Source organism: Euphorbia lathyris, chromosome 4 (assembly GCF_963576675.1).
Source record: "Euphorbia lathyris chromosome 4, ddEupLath1.1, whole genome shotgun sequence".
NCBI lineage: Eukaryota > Viridiplantae > Streptophyta > Magnoliopsida > Malpighiales > Euphorbiaceae > Euphorbia > Euphorbia lathyris.
In genome coordinates this window covers 50593648-50618348 of record NC_088913.1, presented here as the reverse complement: position 1 = coordinate 50618348, position 24701 = coordinate 50593648, and the positions used below count along the sequence as shown (strand labels likewise).

Here is a 24701-nt window from a genome sequence, read left to right as displayed (position 1 = left end):
AATACAATAACCCATAAGTAAAATCAAGTTATTTACCATCTTTTTCGTCATTCCTTCTGAATCCGATTCGTTGTCTGATCTTCGCGTTCTCGCCATGTCTGATCTTTGCGTTGTCTTAGCTTCGCGTTCTCCGGAGGAAATCGTCGAATGAATCGTCAGATTCGTGCAATGAAATATGTTAGAGAGCGTAGGTGTTAAAGCGGAATGTAAATGATGAGGGCAAATGTGGAAGAATCTGTTAAAATATGCTAGTTTTGGTCATTTATTTAAAATGAGCTAGAAATGTAAACTAACCTCTTTTGTAGTTTAGTAATTCTCCCTGCATGTTTTTATTATCCGCTATGATTGAGAGGTGTTTTCCTTTGTGTCACTATCTTGATTCTTAAGAGAGAAGGAGAAGTAGCTAAAGACAGACAGACAGACAGCACAATCAAAAAGCATTTACTGGCTTCGCTGCTGTTGCTTTCTTCTCTTCTCTTTTATTATATATAAAGTGCAAATTGCAACGCCAACCCTTTTCAAGACTCTTCCTTCCCCAACTAACCACTCTCTTATTTTCTTCCTTCTTTTTGTTCTGTTCCATAAACCATTCAATAAAAACGGGGTCTTTTTCAGGTTGATTATGCATGTTGCAGCTTTTTTTTTTTTTTTTTTTAAGACGAAGCTTGTGGGTTTTTCTATCAACTCAACTGGGTATTATGCTTTCTTACTTTGACTTCTATTTTTTTCTAATTACTTTTTGTGGATACTTTGCTGGGTATTATGCTTTCTTGTTTTCAACTTTAATTACATAGTGATCGATTATTTACTTCACAGTTCTTCTGCTTATGAGCAATTTTAGTCAACTTACTTAACAAGACATCATAACATAAACTTCAACTTGTTTAATTCTTCTTTCTTACGAGTTTTATCATTTCCTCTGCCTATGTTTGGCTTCTGACAAGTGAAGAAAGGAAAACTGGTGCAATATTTGAATTAGAATCCCTTGGGTTGGGTGATCATCGTAACAATGATATTCTGTTTGATTTATTTTTTTATCTAAGGGGAAATCAAATGGGATTTCCTCGTGTTTTTCTTTTTGTTGTTCATGTTTTACTAATAATGTCAGGTAGCTAAGGAAATTTTCAGTTGATCAGTGTTAACGTCAAAGATGTCGAGTAGAAGAGGTTCGGATAATCAGCCGCCGCAAAGGCGGATTATGAGGACTCAGACAGCTGGTAATCTGGGAGAGTCTATGTTGGATAGTGAAGTGGTGCCTTCTTCACTGGTTGAGATTGCTCCAATTCTCCGTGTTGCTAATCAAGTAGAGGCCAGTAATCCCAGAGTTGCTTATCTCTGTAAGTTACCATTTTAAGATTGCTCGACTTGATTAATTAGATCTATTTACAGAAAAGATTAGATAATATTCAAGATGAATTCTTGAATTTGAAATCTATTTCCCCCCTCTCCTCTCTTTTATTTTTTAGTGTAGTTTTTGTTGTTCTAAAATATTGATCTTTTTAAGAATGCAAATCTATTAATGGTGAACTTAAATTCATATCTGATATCTGGTTAATGCCTATATATATAATGATGGACACAGGTCGGTTCTATGCCTTTGAGAAAGCTCACAGATTAGATCCAACATCTAGTGGGCGTGGTGTTCGCCAATTTAAAACTGCACTATTACAACGTCTAGAAAGGGTAAGCTCTCTCTTCATATGTGATTTTCATCTTTTAAAAAGGATACTTCTGCAATGTTGAATATTGCAATGTTTCTCTTAAGAGAAAAACTGTAACCTGGTGGAAGATAATTTCTCAGTGATTTTTCTATCTCAAAATCAATGTCTGCAGTCCCAAACTTGCATGTATTTTCTTTGAAAATAGTACATGTTTATTCTCCTAACACTTCTTTTTCCCTGAAGGATATATTTCTAGTGGCTTGATTACTCTTAATCCTTCTGATATTTTACCAGGAAAATGAAATCAGTATGAAAGGAAGGACAATGAGTGATGCCCGAGAAATGCAGAAATTTTATCGAGATTACTATCAAAAGTATATTCAAGCTTTACAGAGTGCAGCTGATAAAGCTGATCGGTAAGTTAAACTATTAAGGGTTTCTATAGGATTACTTTGCTTGGCTGCTTGCTTCTGCATGTGATTATCTGATATCAAGTTCATGTCCCTAGCTCAGTGCCCAACTTACAAAAGCATATCAAACTGCTGCTGTTCTTTTTGAGGTTTTGAAGGCTGTCAACCAGACAGAAGCTGTGCCTGACGAGGTCAGATTTACCATTTTCCCCTTATCAAAACTTGATTTCTTTTCATATTATTATCACATAAATGCACTTGGAATTTAGAAAAACACATCCATTGTACATCTAAATCATAAAATGAAATGTTTTTGTATGACATTCAATTCTTTCCTCCTTATTTTGTTAGATTCTGGAAGCTCACACAAAGGTTGAAGAAAAGACAAAGATATATGTGCCTTACAATATTCTTCCACTTGATCCAGATAGTCAAAATCAGGCTATTATGAGATATCCTGAGGTTAATTTAATCTTCAATATCCAGGGTGTTTGGCTGTTCTTGATTTTTCCAATAAGTAAATTGCTAAGATTCTTTTGTTTCTCTAACTTGCAGATTCAAGCTGCTGTTTCTGCGCTCAGAAACACTAGGGGGTTACCATGGCCAAAGGAATACAAGAAGAGATTAAATGAAGACATTCTAGACTGGCTTCAAGCAATGTTTGGTTTTCAGGTCATTAACTGATCAATTTGTGAGCATTACTTGCTATGCCCATGGTAGATTATCTGATTTTATTTTTTGAACTCTCCACATGTAGAAGGACAATGTGGCGAATCAAAGAGAACATTTGATTCTTTTACTTGCAAATGTGCATATACGAGAATTTGCAAAGACTGATCAGCAGCCAAAGGTTTTTGCACTTTTAATATCTCTTAGGCATGAGAATCTACTTCATTTGTGACTCATATATGTGTATGATCAAATTTTACACTTCAGTTGGATGACCGTGCTCTAACAGTTGTGATGAAGAAATTGTTTAAGAACTACAAAAAATGGTGCAAGTACTTGGGACGCAAAAGTAGTCTTTGGTGAGACTTCTGACCAGTACTTGAAAATATTACAGAGTGATTTCTTCTTCTTAAAATACTATATCCAGCAGTGAAATGGTTTCTTCCTTTCGCTCAGTTAAAATGCAAGCAATGTGCCACTTTAGTTTTCCTCCATCTCATTATAGGCTTTCTTTTGTAATTTTTGGACTGCAGGTTGCCGACAATCCAGCAGGAAGTGCAGCAAAGAAAATTACTATACATGGGTCTGTATCTTCTCATATGGGGAGAAGCTGCGAACTTGAGATTCATGCCAGAATGCTTATGCTATATATATCATCATGTATGGATTGAGATTTAGTATTAATCTTAATGTTGCTGTTTATTTTCATAAGCTCATGGCACTTCATTATGTTGCTTGGTTACTTAATTTATGGCAGTTATTTGACCTTATCCTTGGAACATTAAAGAAATAGGATATCATAGTTGTCTGTTCTTTCCGATTTTCATGTGTACACATGGTAATCTATTAAAGAGATGCATTGAGTAACTTTCTAAGAAGCTAAGAAGCAGATTGTTGCTGATCTTCCATATACATTATTCTCTTTTTGTCTCATCATTTTCAGTCTAGGATATCATTTTACTGTTAATGTACTGTTTACAGATTCATCAGAAAACATCTTACATATGCAGCAAAAACTTCCTTCAATTGTTTTTCCCCTTCTGATAAAATATGAAAAGGAAGGACTAACAAAATTAATATTTAGAGGTATCTTCCTATAAAACTCAAGATAGAACTACAACGAAACACATGGGTATAGTAGTCTTTTCATATTTTTTTTAATATGTTTCCTTGAGTTCTGAGTGAATAAATTGAAATAACAAATTATATTTGACATCATTCTAATTTCTATCCTTTCAATTGGTGTATATATTTTACGGGGGATAATATAATAACATTTTCAGAATATTTTTGGATGATTATGCATAAAATCATGAGATATTGGCAAGAGTTGCTCAGGTGAGTAAACCAGTCAATGCAATTCTTGTATTATATTTGACATCATCCTAATTTCTATCCTTTCAATTTGTGTATATATTCTACGGGGGATAATATAATAACATTTTTAGAATATTTTTGGATGATTCCTTTCACTTATGCATAAAATCATGAGATATTGGCAAGAGTTACTCAGGTTGTAGTACGGTATAATCATAAATCATGTATAATATCATGGATGCAGCTCCTGTTTTTATGGTCTTTTCCTTGAGATTTTGACAGTGGAATGTCCCAAAAGATACCAATTGAACATGCAGTGGTTGCATATGCTGCAAGAGATTGACATGCTATGTTAGGAAATGGCAAAGTTAATAAAAAAGATGTCTTTTGTTAGGTTTGTTTATGGCATGTAGTTGAGTTCTAAGGGTTAAGAAAGTGATAAGTGGGTTCTGAGTAGCCACTTGTCGTGAACTAATATGGAAAAACAATACTGCTTGCTCTTATTACGGATTGCTAGTGCATTTTCACATTGTCGCTTGCGTTGCATTTTGTTATATATTTGGTTGCTTCATGTGAGTGGTAGATTTTGAGCTTAAGGGTTTTCTAAACTAATAAGATTCAAATAACTATAGATGGCATTTGAATTATATGGAATGCTGGCTGGGAGTGTCAGTCCAATGACAGGGGAGCACATAAAACCAGCGTATGGAGGTGAAGACGAGGCTTACTTGAGGAAAGTAGTTAAACCAATATATGATACAATAGCGAAGGTTTGCTTCTTCATGTTTTCTTGACCTTGAATTCTATTTGCTACTACCATTTCTTAATTTATATTCAATTGTTTGTGTTTTGCAGGAAGCCAAAAGAAGTAAAGGAGGAAGGTCCAAGCATTCTCAATGGAGAAACTATGATGATTTGAATGAGTACTTCTGGTATGATACTTTTCTTTCCTTCCGAGAAATTTTCCATATGTTGATTTTTGGGATTTTACACTGTCCTTTTGTTTTAAACAAGTCTTTTTTCGGATCCTAAAATATTAATTTGGTGTTGAGTAGGTCAGTTGATTGTTTTCGATTAGGTTGGCCCATGCGCGCTGATGCTGATTTCTTTTGCTTTCCTCCACAAGATGACCTTCAACTTGATAAAATTCAGGTTGGTCTACAATTGTGGATCTTGTGCCTGTTTGTTTTCATTTATCATTGATCTTGCTTGTCTTCAAGTTCCGACTGTGGGACTTCATTTCAAATTCTTGGGCGTTGTTCTTCACTTTGGAAATCAAGTTCCCATCTTGATTATAGCACACTATATGCTTAAAGGTTAACTAATCATATTTATCTTCAGTGATCAGTTAGAATTGGAAAATGGTCTTGTACAAGTTCTTGATTGTAAGGTGTGTGTGTATATATATACATATACATACATGTATGTATATATATATATATACATATGTATATATATATATATATATATATAGAGAGAGAGAGAGAGAGAGAGAGATCATGCATGCGTAATATTTGTGACATGTTAATCTCATCTAATGTTATTATAATGCTCAAGCGACCTGTCAAAAGTACAAGTTATTCGGGGATGCTTAATTCATCCCCTAATAATTATACTACCTGTTGGAAAAGTGCCTTAGTTAATTTATTAGCAGATAATGTTTTATTTAATTATTTGAATTCAGGGGAAGTTATTCAGTTATTGCTTATGTTTAGGAGAAGTTATGGAAGTCAGTTGTAACTGATGTTTGTATTGCTGTATAAATTTCCTGAAGTTCAATAGAAGTTTGTGTTGGTTCCAAACTCTTTGAGTTGGTTCCAAACTCTTAAAAGTTAATTACTACAAATTGGTATCAGAGCAAATTATCTTGAGGGATCTGTGAGAATGGAAGCAGATGCAGTATCTTTGCTGCACCAGTTTTTGATGGTCAGAATTAGCAAGCTTGGGATACTTTGAAGGGTCTCTATCATGGCAATGATAGAACAAGAAGAATGCAATTGTTAAATCTCAAAAGAGATTTCGAGATTTTGAGAATGGAAGAAAAGGAGACTCTACAAGAGTTTTCTGATAAACTAATGACGGTGATAAATAAAATCCGATTGATGGGAGAAGATCTACCCGATAGCCGGATCGTAGAGAAGGTGCTTGTAAGTTTGCCAGAAAGATTTGAGGCAAAAATTTCATCTCTGGAAGATTCCAGAGATATCAGTCAAATTTCCTTGTCTGAATTAATCAATGCTCTACATGCAAAAAAGCAAAGAAGAAGTTTAAGAAAAGAAGGAAAGGAACCCAACAAGTAGTTGAAGGTGCTTATATGGCAAAGGGTTCATCGTCAAAAGGAAAAGCTCAGTCCAAATGTGCTATCTGTAGCAAGCCCGTTCACCATGAAGACGATTGCTGGCACAAAGGGAAGCATCAGTGTCACAAGTGCAAAAGGTTTGGGCATATTCAAAAGAATTGTAGAACCAAGTCTGAAGAAAGTGTCAAGTTGACACATGTTGCCGAAGAAGAAGAAGAAACATTGTTTTGAAATTGGTGAGATGTGCACCAATATGAAGCAAATTGGTGAGAAGTGCACCAATATGAAGCATTGGGAGAGAAGTGCTCCAATTGTAGAATGGTGATGGGAAGTACATCATCAAAACAAACTTTGAAACAAGTTGGGTGTTTGTAAATACTAAGGCAAGGAGGAGTTTGTTGGAAAAGTGCCTTAGTTAATTTATTAGCAGATGATGTTTTATTTAATTATTTGAATTCAGGAGAAGTTATTCAGTTATTGCTTATGTTTAGTAGAAGTTATGGAAGTCAGTTGTAACTGATGTTTGTATTGCTGTATAAATTTCCTGAAGTTCAATAGAAGTTTGTGTTGGTTCCAAACTCTTAAAAGTTAATTACTACACTACCTAATCCTTGAACTTTTCTGCAGCGTTGGGGTAGAAGTTCATTGGGCTGAGGGAATCTAGCTTTCACTACCCTTGTTTGTGTCCAGTTACTTGTTGGATGGCACTCATGTTTTGGATTTTGTTGATTATTTAGTAGACTTTGTCTAAAGTTGTCATGTTTCTATATGCAGTAGCTGAAAAAGAATGTCTTCACAATATGCATAACACAGAAAGATCCCTTGTGTCAATAATATATTAATATTGCTATGAGTTTCTTTTTCTGAGGGTATGTATTTTGACCCTTGTTCTGTACTGTTATTTAAATTAGTCATAACTTCTGTTCTTATGAATATGATACAAGTTTGTCAGCATTTTATGTGAAAGAACTTAATGCTTCTCACTGTTATGATATAGTGAACAGAAGTATGTTTCCAGTTGATTTCATTAGTCCAAGAGATGCATGCAGATTTCTACCTGATTTTACTTTAGAATCATTTTATTCATAACATTTTTCCCAATCATTATATCAGGAGAAGCAACAAGTTCTTGGAGATCGATGGATTGGGAAAGTTAATTTTGTTGAAATAAGGACATTTTGGCATATTTTCAGAAGTTTTGATAGAATGTGGAGCTTTTATATTTTATCTTTACAGGTAAACTTCCTACAAGTATATTCTTTTCTTTTTCTCAGTGATTTTTGAAATCTGTTTTTTTTTTTAACATTATGAGTTATGTTGGCATATGCTGTTCAAATAAGGCGATGATCATCCTTGCCTGGCATGGATCGGGAAAATTAAGTTCCACATTTGAGGGCAATGTATTCAAGAAAGTTTTGAGCATCTTCATAACTTCTGCTATATTAAATTTTGTCCAAGGTAGAGAATTTTTTTTTCTCCTTAATACTCTGTTTTGTTCCCTTGCTTGTTCATAATCTCATCTATCCAGTACATATTTGTGTAGGTATAAATTTGATTTTTTTTTTTAATGGTTCTATTGGTTTTCTGTTTGGCGTTTTTTTTCCCATTATGCTCTGCCAAAAATGATCTTCATTCTTCGACTCAAGGTCTGAATATGAATGACATACAATGAAATTCTGAATCTTTTGAAAATTGAACATTACTGCTTTAATTCTGTCATGGAACCAATTGAACTAAAAGCTTAAGCTGATAGTCAAAGGCCCAATTCATATTAATATCTGACACCCCTGCATGCGAATGCCCACTAGGCTTGAAGTGTGCAGATCACAGGCTCATATTACCATGTCATGAAACCAATTGAACTAAAGCTTAAGTTGATAGTTAAAGGCCCAATTCATATTACTCATACAATCTTCAAAAGAATCGCATCATAAAAGCATGAGCATCAGATTGCCACTGTCCAGGATAATCAACTTTTAATGGTGCAGAGCAGCACCCATAGTATCCTCAGCATGAGTAAAAAATGATTCAGCAATTTATCCTGCAACAGTATTTCATTGGTCCATAATTCATTATTCCATGGCAATATCTATAGTTGTGGAAAGCTTGTTTGGGTGGAAAATTTGAGGTTCTGAATTTGAAATTAATGAAGCTTAAATTTCTTCCATTGATAATTTATGTTATGTTTTTAAAGGTGGAAGCTCATTTGAGTCTGCAATGGAAGATGTATAAAAAAGGTGTCATCTTTTATTGATGAATTTAACTAATTAAACATTGAACTTTCTTTCAAGAAGTTCAAACCATAACCAATGTCAAATCCCTCCTTTGAGTTCATGATCTCCAAATGTAACATAAAGGTGATAACCTGGCTGGTAGGTTCAACGGGATGGGGATCCGCCTCATGGGGATGGGAATCCCCGAAAAAATTTCCTCCAGGGGGAATTTTTTTTCCCCTGAAGTCGGGGACAAGGAATGCCGTCCCCGTCCCATAGGGATCAACGTAACCATCCTCGTGGGGATCCTCGAAATTATTGATAAAATTATATTTATATTCTTTAAATATTAAATATTAATTTTATATTTAATAAATCTAATTATAAACTAATTAAAAAATTATACTATATTATTTGGACTTAATTGAATTATTATAATTATCTTTTATTTTGATGTTTTATTTTATAAAAATTTAGTTTTTAATTAATATGTAAAATAACATATAAAAAAGAAATTAAAATCCCCACCTGAATAGGGAGAGATTTCTCCACGATTCATATACGGGGTTGAGGAATCCCCGAAATATTCAGGGACGGGAGAACCAGTCTCTACCTCCATCTACCCCCTGCCCTTCCCTACTGGTTGGTTCATTATAGGATAATGAAATCCATGTGATTTCCCATGGCGGGCCTCTTCGTCACATTACTTGCTAATTGTTGGGGGACAAGGAAAAATAGTCTAAAGCTAGTAATAGCTAGTTGGCTGTCTTATATTTACTTCCATGTTTTGATTGAGGCAGCCAGACAACATTAATTGCTTGTGCTTGGGTTTCTTGGATTAGTATCCTTTAATTGACAAACTTCGGTTTTTAAGCTTATCTGCTATGTGACTTTCTTATGAAAGATTGTGGCAGAAAACAGACATATGGCTTTGTTTCCATTGTGGTATCAGTTGACATGATATGTTTTTCAATGGTAAAAGTTGTGATTTGATGATGCTCTTTTCTTAATTTACAGCTGTGGGAGATGTAATTTTAAGCTGGAAGGCAAGGCAGACCATGCCATTTTACGTCAAACTCAGATATCTTTTGAAGGCTCTTTCAGCTGCTGCATGGGTCATTATTCTACCAGTAACTTATGCTTATAGTTGGAAGAATCCACCAGGTTTTGGACAGACCATTAAGAAATGGTTTGGCAATAGTGCAAGTTCACCTTCATTGTTCATTTTGGCCATCCTCATATACTTAGTGCCAAACATGCTCTCTGCGTTATTATTTTTGTTCCCACTAATTCGAAGGCTTCTTGAGAGGTCAAACTATAAAATCGTGATGCTCATGATGTGGTGGTCTCAGGTATGGAGAAGCATGTTATATCATAATTCGTGATTCTGTTATGCAGTATAAATCTTGCAGCCTCCCTCACTTACTATGATGTCTTGCAGTCTCGTCTCTATGTTGGAAGAGGAATGCATGAGAGCACAGCTGCATTGTTTAAGTAAGGGTTAGGCTATGGGATCATGGGTAGTTTGGTTCTGGTGCCTTGAATAAGGTTTCCCTTTTCTCTCTCTGATGAACTTTTATGTTAATTTATTAGGTACACCATGTTCTGGGTTCTGCTCATTTTGTCAAAATTGGCATTCAGTTATTATGTAGAGGTATGCTTTCTGCTCAAACGATTCTCTTTGCTCAAGCTGATATCCTGGTTCTTTGTTAGTACTTTAATGAGTTGTCTTCATACTTTGAATAATTTATTGACATACTTTTATTTTTGAAATGATTATACCCATGTATTCAAATAATTTATAGAATTAGCAACTCATGGAATGTAGCAATGGTTGTATATTATTCGTGATCCTCAAGAAAATAAACGTTCACCTTTGCTTTTACTGGAAACCTGTATTTCATTCAGAAATTATTAGCATATGTTCTTCTGGAGATATTAAAATCGATATGAGTCTTTCTTTGACAACTATCCTAAACCTAACTGTAGTTTTTTATAAAAACAAAATCCTAATTAATGGTTGCTGGACACAGACTTTATGACATATTGAATGAAAGCATTGAGATCTAACGGGAGAATCTGCTAGAACAAATGAAAATAGTTTTGGGAAAAATTAACTTGTCCATGCATCTCCTTCAAAGTCTGTGACTTCAACTGAATATTCTTTGTTACAGATTAAGCCTCTAGTGGGTCCAACAAAAGCTATCATGAAAGTTCACATAAGAACCTACCGTTGGCATGAATTTTTTCCTCGAGGTAATAAGAAAAATGAGGTGCTTTCTCTTTTTTGGTGGAAATGATTTTTAATGCATCATTTACTATTTACAGCCAAGAGCAATGTTGGTGTTATCATTGCGTTATGGGCTCCTATCATCCTTGTGAGTTTATGTTTTGCACTTTGCTGTATTGCCTCCCACATCTCTGTTTATTTTTCTTTTCTGTCTTCTTTGATGTAAAATGATTCTGCTATAGGTTTATTTTATGGATACTCAAATTTGGTATGCTATCTACTCAACCATCTTTGGAGGTATATATGGGGCCTTTCGCCGTCTTGGTGAGGTTGGTCAAGTGTTCCTTTTTTTTTTTCCCCTTCTGTATGTCATATTTTCTTGGTAGCTTTTGGCCATATAACTAGGTTGAAGTAAGTAGCAGACTGGTATATAGACATCCATTTTTAGTATGACCATATATATATATATATAGCTGTTTTTCTGAGTGCTGGGTTGCATTATCTATAATGGTTATGGTGGTCCCAATCAGAAATCCTGTCTAGTCTTTTGGTGGTTATGGGAGTGTAGATAGAAAGAAGAATGGAAAATAGAATTCTTGTATTCATATGGTGCATAAACACACCTATATACATATACATGAGAGAGCTACCTAAACTAGGAAGAGATAAATATGATTAAGGGATTTCATTCCTATAATTAGGTAACGTCTACATACAATACAATCATGACCTTCCATTGCAGGGAGGTATGCCTAACTTATACTAGTGTGTGATGGATTAGTATATTTATGTGGGTTAGGGGTATTTCATGCTAGTTCAACCAACCATGATAGGGAAGTCATGGATTTTGGTAGACAAGGCTGTGATATTCTAAAGCTGCAGTTGAAAGCTGTTATTTTGTGCTGCTTAACATGTACTTAGTCCCAAGGGCAGTAAGTCGAACTTTGTTACACAAGTGATCATGGAGCTATGACTGTTACTTGTCAAGGAACCATTGAACAAAAAAGCTTAAGCTAATAGGTAAAGGTCCAATAATAATTTTTATTATATCTAATAACACAACCCTGCATGCGAATGAAGCTTGGGCTTGAAGTGTGTACAGGCCCTATCTACCTTGGGGTTTTCCAGGACCGAACTCTAGACTTCTTTGTTTTAGAAAGCTCTGCTACCATGTAAGGAACCTTTTACCTAAAAGTTAAGGTAATAGATAAGGCTCCAAGAATAATTTTTATGATCTCTAACACACTCTTGACCAGTGTATTGGAACTGCAAATATAGCTAGCTCATCAAAAAGTAGTAACATGTATAAGTTGATATTTGTTTGTAGTAGCTCCTATTGTCTGTTACTAAACTCTTTGTACATTTATTCTTGCCCACAAACTACAATATTGGTTTTTAAATATAAATCATACATTCAAATATTTTATGTTTACTGCTAAGAATTGTTTCTTTGGTGTAAAATTTCAAATATAATTGGCTTCGAAAAATGCAAGTTTGATTGGGAAGAGGTTTTTAGAACTTGGCGTAACACGAATGTTTCTCTTGTGCTTTCAGATTCGAACCTTGGGAATGTTAAGGTCTAGATTCAAATCATTACCAAGTGCTTTTAATGCGTGCTTGATTCCTGTGGAGAAGAGCAATGAGACCAAGAAAAAGGGGCTGAAGGCTACTTTTTCTCGCAAATTCAGTGAGGTGCTTTCCTTCATCTGCTTCTGTTAAGTTGCATTACAATTACTAATGAGCAACGAGCCCTCAATTTAGTGTGTCATTCAATGTTCTCTTTTCTAAAATGCTTTGTTTAGAGTTTTACAGAATTGACTTGCTTTTATAGGTCATATCTGACAAAGAGAAGGAGGAAGCAAGATTTGCTCAGATGTGGAACAAAATAATCACTAGCTTCAGGGATGAGGATTTGATAAATGATAGGTCTCACAACGAGGACAATATATTGGAATATTTTCTTCTTGCAAATGGGTTGAGAATTTAAATATTTGTTAAATATGCAGGGAAATGGACTTGATGCTTGTCCCTTACTGGGCTGATAATGATTTGGATCTCATCCAATGGCCTCCGTTTTTACTTGCCAGCAAGGTCAGTTTTTTCTTTTGTTATGTGATTCTATTGGATTCAACAAACAATATCCTTACCCTCATGAGTACTCCACAGATCCCAATAGCATTGGATATGGCAAAAGATAGCAATGGAAAAGACCGTGAACTAAAAAAGAGGTTAACTTCTGATGATTATATGCGTTCTGCTGTTCGGGAATGTTATGCTTCATTTAGAAGTATTATCAAATCATTGGTTCAAGGAGAAAGAGAGAAAATGTAAGTTTTAGATCTGTATTTCGTACAGGCAGAATTTGAAAGAAAGCATAAATCATCTATCATAATGTTTTCATTTTTATTGTTATGTTCAGGGTTATAGATGATATTTTCTTCAGAGTCGACGAGTATATTCAAAATGACACCCTGATAAGTGATTTGAATATGAGTGGTCTGCCAATCCTTTATGAGCACTTTGTGAATCTTATTGAATATTTGGTAATTATGTAACTTTTTGGCCTTTGTTGAGGTTATTTCCTCTTGAAACTTAAGTCCCACAATTATTGCAGTTAAAAAATGATAAAGATGACAAGGATAAAGTTGTCATTCTATTACTTGACATGCTGGAGGTGGTAACCAGAGACATAATGGAGGATGAAGTGCCTAGGTAATTTTTATTGTAGTGCAGTTGTTTTGTGAAACTTATCACTGGGTTTATACCATATGATCGAGTCTGTTATTTCCTCTGTCTAGTTTGCTTGATTCGAGCCATGGTGGATCATATGGAAAGTATGAAGGAATGACACCACTGGACAGACAATATCAGTTTTTTGGTGTCTTAAATTTTCCAGTACTGGAGACTGAAGCTTGGAAGGAAAAAGTAAGTACCATTACATTTAGATTACCACGGAACTAGTTGGTTATTTGCCTTAGGTCATGCAAACAGTTTTTGAACTGTGTGTGTAGTTTGCAAGAGGTGCTACAGCTACTTTACCTATTTTTATTACACAACTATGGTATATCTTGGAGCACATTGTTATTATCTGAATGGTTTCACATCCTTTATCGTGTACTCTTTCAAAGGACTAGAAGAATGAGTTGAAGTTTACATAATAATCCTTTGCTTTCGTCAAATTTGTAGATCAGAAGGCTTCATCTTTTGCTTACTGTCAAGGAGTCAGCTATGGATGTGCCATCTAACTTGGAAGCTAGGAGGAGAATGTCTTATTTCTCCAACTCCTTGTTCATGGACATGCCACCTGCACCCAAAGTTCGAAACATGCTTTCATTTTCGTAAGTTATCTTTGCATTTAACTTCATCCGAGGAACAACATTTTGTTTTCCTGCACCATCTTGCTATGTTAAAGGAATGAAAGGCTTAAAATGCTGGTTGCGACTTATTGATATTTGACGTAGTACTGGAAGTGAACATCAATAAATTTATAGTTTGTTGATTCAAGAGAATCCCACCCTTATTAATCTTCCAAAGTTGTTGATTTTCAAAATAACACGATGAATGGAAAAAAATAAAATAAAAGAAATGATACGAACTTGAAGGTTGATGTTGAATTAAGAATTACCCAACAACTTAAATCATCCACAAGCATACCAAGAAATGAGAAAGATAGAAAAACCTCCACGGATTTCAAATTTTGTTCAAGATGAAAGCTTCCCAAAAATAGAATAGAAGTTCTTTTTATATAATGTTTCAAAAACCTAGGATTAAAAAATTAAATACATAAAAAAAATCATAGTCCTTAGAGCTTATAATAAAACTATTATTGAGCCTTAACTATCAGCTTAAGTTTGGTTCAAATGGTTCATTGATGCCATGGTTCTTTGACAGGGTACCAGAGCCTCTTAGACCAAGTGGTCAAGGGTTCAAATCCTGACAACTCCATTTATTAGTTAATTTCAACACATGGTAGGATGGGCTTGTGTTGTACACGCTTCAAGTCCATGGGCATTTGCATGCAAAGGTGTGTTAGGGATTATAAAAAAAGAAAAATTATTGGGTCTTAACTATCAACCTAAACTTCTGGTTCAAATGGTTCCTTGAGAATAATAATGGAAACAATTTGAAGAGGTGTGGCTGGTGCCCTGCACCTCGCCTGATGTGGGTGCACCAGCAAGCAAGTTTCTTCCTGCATCGATATTTAACTTCGGGAGCTCTTTTTTAAATATCATTTTAATCCATATCACTTAGTAGTATAATTCTACCATTTTGTTTGTTATCATGAAAACCTGACTTGCTGACCCAAACAATTCAAATTTTTGCACATATTTCCAGTTTGGCTGGTTCTTGCTTTTATATATTTATATGTGTGTGTGTGTGTATTTACTTGACATTTCCAGTTTGGAGCAGCTCACCACTTCAAAACATTAACTTGAAATGCTGTTTAACTGCTAATGGACACAAACATTGAAACTTGTATATATATATAAAAAAGAAGTGCTAATCCTTCAAAATGAATGAGCACTAAATCACCAAGCATGTTTTTGATTTTTCATTCAATAAAATTATGAGCTACTTGGTTTTCATGTTTGTTTAAAAATAAGCATAGCCTGTGAGGCACCATGGTTCCAAAGCAGGCTTCATCCTTTTCTACATTTGTTTTGTCATGTAGTGTTCTAACTCCTTATTATGAAGAGGAGGTTCTTTTCTCCATTAATCTCCTGGAGAAGCCTAATGAAGACGGGGTTTCTATCCTATTCTACTTGCAAAAGATCTTTCCAGGTTGATTTCTCTTACTTCCTCCACAGCCCCTTCTTTTTCCATTTTTTTTATACTAATGGGTAACTATTTATTGTCAAATTATATGTTCTTATGATAATTTTTCATAGATGAATGGAACAACTTTCTTCAACGGGTTGGATGTGGTAATGAGGATGAACTCAGAGGAAATGAAGAACTGGAAGAACAACTACGTTTGTGGGCATCTTATAGAGGACAAACATTGACCAAAACTGGTATGAGATCTTTCTTCGAAAAAAGAGTTCTTCCTATGATGATTGATAGAATGTAATCTTGGTTTTACCTTGATATCAATTTTCTTTTCAAAAAATAAGTACGTGGCATGATGTATTACCGTAAAGCATTGGAGCTTCAGGCCTTCCTTGATATGGCAACAAAAGATGGTATGTGATGATAACTTAGTTATATATCATTACCTCTTATCTTCTTCTTGTTGTAAATTGCTTTGTGAATACCTCTTGTTTAGAATTGATGAAGGGGTACAAGGCTGCTGAATCAAGTAGTGAGGAACAGTCGAAGAGTCAAAGGTCATTGTGGGCACAATGCCAGGCAGTAGCTGATATGAAATTCTCATATGTCGTGTCATGCCAGCAATATGGCATTCACAAACGTTCAGCTGATCCTCGCGCTAAAGACATACTGAGGCTTATGGCAATGTAACTTTCACCCTTTATTTTTATTTGATGACACAATTTCAAAGATTTGTTGATTTTTTTTGCAGATTGTGAGGTATTGGTGCTATTATTTTCTTGCTTTCCTTGTCACAGCTATCCATCACTACGTGTAGCATATATTGATGAAGTTGAAGAAACTAGTAAAGATAAATCCAACAAAATTGTTGAGAAGGTTTATTACTCAGCTCTCGTTAAGGCTGGTCCTCCAACCCAGCCTATGGATTCTTCTGAGCCAGTTCAAAATCTAGATCAGGTACAACATTTAGAATATTCAGTATTTTTATCGAGTTACCAAAAACATTTAACACAGACCGTGAAAATTAAGGTAAATCCTGGTACAAAAACTTCATAGCTTTTTGAAAAATGATGACTATTTTTCCCTTATTGAAGTTTTATTAGATATGATGACCCAAAAAGAAAAGTGAAAGGGAAATGTATGTTATTCTTAGGGAGGAAAATTACATGTTTTGTTCTTTACGCTCAAGTTTAAAATTGCACCTTCAACTTGTTGAAATCCATTTTTGATAAGTGTAGTAAGAAGTTTTGTTTAGCTGGTTTTGAAGTTAAAATTTTCCCATTCAAGCTGAAGGAAGGAAAAAAAAAAAAAAATCAACAATGGTGTGGGATGTAATTTGTTGATTTTCATTTCAGTTATGAGGATTCATGTAGATGCATGAGAAGATATTATTGGATCCAACCATAAGCATAATAACCTTAGCAAGATCCTCTCTAAATCTTAATTGCTTGGATAGGTAATATATAGGATAAAGCTTCCTGGACCTGCAATTTTGGGTGAAGGGAAGCCAGAAAATCAGAATCATGCCATTATATTCACACGAGGAGAAGGACTGCAAACAATAGATATGAACCAGGTACTATGTTCAAACAATTCATTAAACTTGAACTTATAGAAACTGAATTGATAAAAATGAACTAGGACAATTATATGGAAGAAGCCTTCAAAATGAGGAATTTGCTTCAAGAATTTCTTGTAAAGCATGGCGGTGTAAGATATCCTACAATTCTTGGATTGAGGGAGCATATATTCACTGGAAGGTAGAAATCCTCAAAAATCTGGATTGGGATAGTAATTCTTCTGGTTAATTAAGGTTTGATATCTGTACTCATTTGGTACGTTGATGTTATGTGCAGTGTTTCATCTCTCGCATGGTTTATGTCCAATCAAGAGACTAGTTTTGTTACTATTGGGCAGAGACTGTTGGCTAATCCTTTGAAGTAAGATTCCGGTTTTCAATTATTTCTAGATATTTTCTTTTATATCTTGTTCCAAAAATCCGAAGGTAACCTGTTTCACTAAATGTTAATACAAAAAAAGAAGTGAGAAAAGGTTCAACAGCATGCTTGATGCCCAAAGAGAATTTAGAATCTTATGAGGGTTGTGGAGTACCGGAAATCAAAAGCTTAAAATTAATCAGCACCAGTTATATGTATCTTTAATCTGTTTTAGGAGTTGATTTGATAGTGGAAGTAAAAAAGATGTTGATGTACCCGTGCATGCTTGTAATGTCTCCTTTCCTAGTGTCAGATATTAATATGAATTGAGCCTTAACTATCAGCTTAAGCTTTTGGTTGAATTGGTTCCATGACATGGTATTAGAGCCTCTTAGACCAAGTGACCTTAAGCTTTTGGTTGAATTGGTTCCATGACATGTAGTTTCTACAAGTTTAAGATCGTTACCTCTTTCTACCTTTACGGCTTTACCTATTTCCTTGTTATGGTGGTGTCAGGTTTGTGCCCTGGCAGTTATTACTGAATTGAGAGATTTAGGAAAGAATAGAAGAGAATAGAAAGAATAAAAGGAATTCTTGTAATTTCAGATAGATAGTATGAGGAAGGCGGTACTGATATAGCAGCCAGTACAACTGAGGACTGCCAAACAATTACAGTACTATAAAGGACAGCTGGCCTAACAACCTTACTACCAGCCAAAAGGCTAACAACCCACATAAGACAATTAGACTGACCTCACTAAAAAAAACACATAATAACCATTTAACTAACAAAACAGATAAATGAAATAATAATAATAATAATAATAATAATAATAATAATAATAATAGCAGATTATCATAACCAGTCCTTAAACTTTCTTACGCCTCGCATACGTGACAGGTGGATTGTCTGTTTTTGTCCAGTTTTATTTACATTAACATGTGAGGCCCGAAAATTTACAATTTTCTGTACATCATTCAGAGTAAGGTTCCATTATGGTCATCCAGACGTGTTTGATCGACTGTTTCACCTGACTAGAGGAGGTGTCAGCAAAGCTTCCAAAGTCATCAATTTAAGCGAAGACATATTTGCAGGCATATTCACACACTTGGAACTTATATTTGGCAAGACAATTTTGCTTCTTAATACAAATCATTTTCATGGTTTTTGAATATATGACCAGGTTTTAATTCCACACTACGAGAAGGCAATGTTACCCATCATGAGTACATTCAAGTTGGTAAAGGAAGAGATGTGGGACTCAATCAAATATCTATGTTTGAGGCAAAGATAGCAAATGGAAATGGTGAACAAACTTTAAGCCGTGACATCTATAGGCTTGGACATCGTTTTGATTTTTTTCGGATGCTTTCGTGCTATTTTACTACTGTTGGTTCCTATTTCAGTACCTTGGTATGTTCGAACTCAACTAAATATGCTGCTTTTCAAATTTCAAATTTTTTATTATTTTTTATTCTTTTGTGTTTATTAAATATCCTATACTCATTCAAGAATCTGGCGCTTCTTTGACAGTTAACTGTGCTTACAGTCTATGTGTTTCTTTATGGACGGCTTTATCTTGTTCTCAGCGGACTCGAGGAAGGGCTGAGTACTCAGAAAGGTATCAGAGACAACAAGCCTCTGCAAATAGCACTTGCTTCTCAAGCTGTTGTACAGATTGGTTTTTTGATGGCCTTGCCAATGATGATGGAAATAGGACTGGAAAGGGGATTCCGTAAAGCATTGAGTGATTTCATATTGATGCAGTTACAATTGGCCCCTGTATTTTTCACATTTTCTCTTGGCACAAAGACTCACTATTATGGAAGGACATTGCTTCATGGGGGTGCACAATACCGAGGTACTGGTCGTGGTTTTGTGGTGTTCCATGCAAAATTTGCTGAGAACTATAGGATGTACTCACGCAGTCATTTTGTCAAAGGGATTGAACTGATGATTATGCTTATTGTGTACCATATGTTTGGACATTCGTATAGAGGTGTAGTTCCATACATCTTGATTACTGCCTCAATGTGGTTCATGGTGGGGACATGGCTTTTTGCTCCTTTTCTGTTCAATCCGTCCGGCTTTGAGTGGCAAAAGATTGTTGATGACTGGACAGATTGGAACAAGTGGATAAATAACCGTGGGGGTATAGGTGTACCTCCAGAAAAGAGCTGGGAATCTTGGTGGGAAAAGGAGCAGGAACATCTCCGGTATTCGGGGAAGCTTGGAATCACTTTAGAGATATTGTTGGCACTGCGGTTTTTTATCTATCAATATGGTCTTGTATATCATGTCAGCATTATTAAACAAACCACGAGCTTCCTGGTATAGGCATTTGTCTTCATTTTTCTATGCACAGTAATATGTATTGGGATTATTTTTTGGTAGAGAAATCACATAAATTGATCTCAACTTTGCAGGTTTACGGTATTTCATGGCTTGTGATCCTTGTAGTACTGCTATTAATGAAGGTAAACTGCAAAAATATTTCCAGTCCCATTTCTAATAATTTTTGGTTAGCATAGCATACTTGGTTGTCAAAATGTAAACTTTGGTTGCTTTTCGATTGTGTGAACTTGTGATTCTTTTACTGTGATGTTTGTTTGTGTGCATGAATGATTGAATTTACAGGCTATGTCATTGGGAAGGAGAAGACTGAGTGCCAACTTCCAGCTGTTATTTCGACTAATTAAGGGCCTGATATTCGTGACGTTTGTAACTGCATTCATTACTTTGATAGCACTCCCGCACATGACAATGAAAGACGTTCTAGTTTGTATACTTGCTTTCTTGCCTACAGGATGGGGACTGCTGCTGGTCAGTCTCAGTCTCAGTCTCAGTCTCAGTCATTCATTCTACTCCTCTATTATTATTATTATTATTTTATTGGGTTTGATTTTGTTATCAGATTGCGCAAGCGTGTAAGCCTTTGATACGACATGCTGGATTTTGGGCATCTTTGCGACCACTTGCTCGTGGTTATGAAATAATAATGGGGTTGCTTCTGTTCATTCCAGTTGCATTTTTGGCATGGTTTCCATTCGTTTCCGAGTTCCAAACACGTATGCTGTTCAACCAAGCATTTAGTAGAGGCCTACAAATTTCCCGTATTCTTGGAGGAGGACAGAGAAAAGATCGATCCTCCAAAAGCAAGGAGTAATTAGATGAAGCTACTTTCAAATCACCATATATCTCTTCTGTTCTGTTCTGTGTGTATATATCTCATGAGGTCTGCACATAGATGTAGGAGTTAAACATAATAAGATTACAAACAAGTACGATGTGCATTTGTGTTAGCCATAGCCAGTTGTTTCATGACTATGTATATGTCACTTTATCTGAGAATTAAGCAGCTTTTATTAGTTTTTCACTTAATATATCTATAGCTTTATGTAATGTACTCTTCTAGAAAAGTCAACTCTCCCCTATAATTTGGAAATTCTTATTTATCATTTAAACCTGCTTAAAGCGATTCTCTGATCATAACTACAACTACATGATATTTAAAAGATTAATAAATCATTTTAAGCTGAAGTTTTGAAAGTATAGATGGGTAATTAGTGAACTAGGGATCTGTAGTATTAGACTTTAATTTTTCTTTGGGTTGGTTTATAAGTGAAAATGATTTTAATATGATTCTTCTTTGACTTTTGATCCAACTTTGAGGACCACAAGTGTAAAACTAGTAACAATAATTAACCTTTATTGCATTTACAAATCCAATAGACGTTTTTACAATTTTAAGTTGGGCGTGAAAATAAGTAAGTAAATTATAAAACAGGACCTCAATTTAAACTCATTACACAGTATACTATATATATAGACTATTTTGTTTAAAAATTATCCATAATACTTTTCATATATATATATATATATATAACACTTAGAAAATTCTTCTTCTTTCTTCTTCTCATTCTCTTACTGCGAATTCGAAGTGTTTGTTCTTCTACGAAATCGAAGTTCTTTCTTCTATGCGTTTCTTCTTCTATGCGTTTCTTCTTTTCGATTTCAATGACAAAAAGCGGTAACACGGTACGTAATGTATTTATGCGATTCCGAAAGGTTTTAGGGTTATGTGTTATCTTTTTCCAGTTTTTGCGATTTTGATTTAGAGTTTAGTGTATTGTTGTGTTTTTTCGTTAATTTATAGCTATATTTTACGAAATGGGACTTATAAATAGCTCAAAATGATAGTAAAGTGTTTATTTTGTCCAGAAAACTACTTATCGGTTATGAGTTTTCTTCGCGGTTTTCGCCAACTGTGACCGGTTTTCGCCAACTGTGAAGAAAACTCATAACTGCAAAGTAGTTTTTCCCTTCGTGGTTGAGTTAACTGCGAAGCTAGAAGTAATCTGCGACTTCCCAATCTTACTATTGCTTCGCAGTTTGATAAACCGCGAAGGAAAATACACATATTTCACTTCTCGGTTGTGATCAAACCGCGAAGTAACCAAGTAAACTATGAAGGTTTTTTTTTTTTTTTTGCATCATTTGCCTAAATTGAGCTATATTTTGTTGAAGGTTGATTCATCTAAGAATGATTAAAAAAAGCGGAAGAGGGTATCAGTTGATGACAGTGTAAAAGGCATTAATTTAAGTTATTCTTATAGCTTGAATACAAATGCATCAATCACAGTGATGGACGATTCAGATGTGATGAAGAAAGTGAATACCAAATTAACTAAAGAGGAAATTGAGATGTTTAGGAAGACTTGTTTTAGGTATTTGGCGGATATGGATGTGTGTACTTTATCAAGTCCTCTATGTCATGGGTCATTACAAGAGAGGTTGTTCCACCAAATCCAGAACATAGAGAGATGTGGTTCAACTTCAAAGGAGGTGAACTCAAATTTGGCGATTTTGAGTTTGGAGTTATCATCGGGTTGAGATTTGATGATCCGACACCGATTGTGACGCGATTGAGTAAGTTGAAGAAGGCGAACAAATTAAGAAAGCTGTACTTCCAATGTAGTCGGGTCTTAACACACAAATATATATACGACTGATGCGCCTCAGAGAAATCGCCCAACGAGACTCACTAAGGGATAAGTGTACCCCGTCGTTATCAAGTAATAATCTGGACAAGTCAAGGTATCGAATCCACAGGATTTACTCCTGCAAGTATCGAGCTACTACGCTTCTAATGTTATCTAGGTTTTGGGGGTTTAAGATTGAGTTTTGATTATATTAACCTACTCCTAATTAAGTTATTCTACTCCTAAGTGATCTTTCAACAATACAATTACCCAAAGGGATATGGAAGGATACGATAATGATAAATTCAACCTGTTTAAACAATCAATTATTAACCTAATCCAAGTCACTTGTGCCTGAGGCGATTAACCCTACTTATCCTTTTATGGTTCCTAGCGCGTGATTCCCTTGTAAGGCCGAAACTAGCTCTAAGGCTCAGTAATTTGGGCTTAATCTTCTATAGAGTCGTCAATCTTATAGGCTCTGACTAGGTCAGATTCAGCTCGCAATGTGTGCCAAGTAATTATTTGGATATATGAATGAGTTAAACCAATCAGACAAAACGCAAGATAAAGATTAAATAGGCAAATCAATTGAATGAAACAAGAAATCAAATTAACATTAAAGATGAAGAATGTGTTTGTCACGAAGTTACAATTAGCCTAAGATTCATAGCCTGGATCAGAGGTAAATAGAATATAAAAAGAGAAGAAATCCCTTCCAGGGAACCTGTCGACCAGTGCAGACGTCTTCATAGGACTTGAAGGATGGATCCTTGAATAATCCTTAGTGGAAGCGGAGCTTGAAGGTTCTTCAATGGTGGATGGAAAGAGAGAGAGAGGATTCTTCAAGGAGGAAGGATAGAGTTTTTACAGAAATTGAAAGATATCTAATTTACATTTAAAAAGCCCTATTTATAGATGTAGTTTGAGTCTTAAACCTAACCGAGTTTGTTTCCTGTTGCAGGTGGATAAGTGGGGACGCAATCGTGGAGTCGTGGGGCCGGGAATCAGTCAAAAGACTGATTCCCGAAGCGCAGCTCGTCGAGCTGGCCTCTGACGGCTCACTGAGCTGGCCCCTCATTGCACTGGTAGTGCCAGCTCACCGAGTTGGCCTATAAAGGCTAGTTCGACGAGCGACAACCTCCTAAACGCACTGAGCGACTGCCGGGGGTCTCCGAGACGTGATTTTCGCCCGAAATTGCTCCTGTTTTGACCTGCACACGCACATAAACTCCAAACGATGTTAGTTCAAAGGATAAATTGACACACCAGTCGCTAGATTTGAGTAAAAACTCCATTTGGTGCGACCTTTGGTGGATCATTTAGCCACAATAAATAAATGATAGTTCAGATACGTGCTATTTTGGCGATATTTGCCCAAAAACAACCAGAAAATGACTTCAAACTACAAAAGTAAATAAAACATATGTAAAATCTAACTAATACGTACACATGCATAAAAATGCGAGAATTACTCGCTGATTGAAGGAAAACTAAACTAAACCGCCCTAAAAACCGTATCTAAAGATAGAGGTTTTTGACCCCTATCAATGACACCTTCGAAAGCACAGATTGTAGCCTTGGAGAAGATGATGATGCGGTCTTCATGGCTATGTTGTTTTCCATACTCATGCTCCTATTCACCACAGATCCTCATCATTCAGTTGATCCTAATATCATCAACCTCACTGATTTTCCAAAGTTGTTTGATAAGTTTCCATGGGGTGTGTTTGCTTGGGAGGAGACGTATAAGACGTTGCAACGGTGCCGTTTATGCTTCGAACAGAAAGGAGAGATTTGAGGCGTTCAACAAAGGTATGATCGATAAGGCCATTCCATATCAACTAGTTGGTCTGGCACAAGCCTTTCAGGTATGTTTTGTATACTTATTTGATCTATTTGATGTTATATTTCTGTTGCATTTGAATTGAATTGAAATGTTTTATAAGTTTGGATACTTGAGATATGGAGTAAGCCTCAGAAATTCTATGTGAAGAAAGACAAAAGCGTGCTCCCTCTTTTAAGTAGATGGATAATGATAGGGAGTCAAAAACCCCCTATCTTTTGGTACAGTTTTTAGGTACTTTTGCTTTAAATTTAATAACTTTGTATCATTTTCCCATGCTTTTATCTCACTTTAATCAATTATTTAGTTTCTCGATCTCTTTTAGCACTTTTATCACTTTTATGTTGTTTTTATGTCATTTTTAAT

General features: G+C 35.3%; 1 protein-coding gene across 1 annotated transcript; it reads left to right on the top strand.

Moving 5' to 3' along the window:
- The first annotated feature begins 399 nt into the window (after positions 1-399).
- Positions 400-20883, top strand: LOC136227716 (callose synthase 2). Its single transcript, XM_066016456.1, has 43 exons — positions 400-693; positions 1109-1337; positions 1583-1683; positions 1956-2077; positions 2175-2262; positions 2423-2533; positions 2627-2743; positions 2829-2921; positions 3008-3099; positions 3274-3400; positions 4690-4827; positions 4913-4989; positions 5113-5209; positions 7470-7592; positions 7697-7814; positions 9587-9921; positions 10011-10063; positions 10163-10223; positions 10744-10825; positions 10898-10947; positions 11042-11128; positions 12354-12491; positions 12631-12725; positions 12806-12890; positions 12966-13126; positions 13219-13342; positions 13414-13511; positions 13598-13724; positions 13986-14137; positions 15472-15581; positions 15689-15814; positions 15914-15982; positions 16066-16255; positions 16367-16526; positions 17026-17145; positions 17211-17329; positions 17426-17509; positions 18489-18601; positions 18691-18920; positions 19041-19838; positions 19934-19984; positions 20145-20330; positions 20422-20883. The coding sequence occupies exons 2-43, from the start codon at positions 1151-1153 to the stop codon at positions 20671-20673; spliced, it is 5847 nt and encodes a 1948-aa protein (XP_065872528.1). The 5' UTR covers positions 400-693; positions 1109-1150; the 3' UTR covers positions 20674-20883.
- The last annotated feature ends 3818 nt before the right edge of the window (positions 20884-24701 follow it).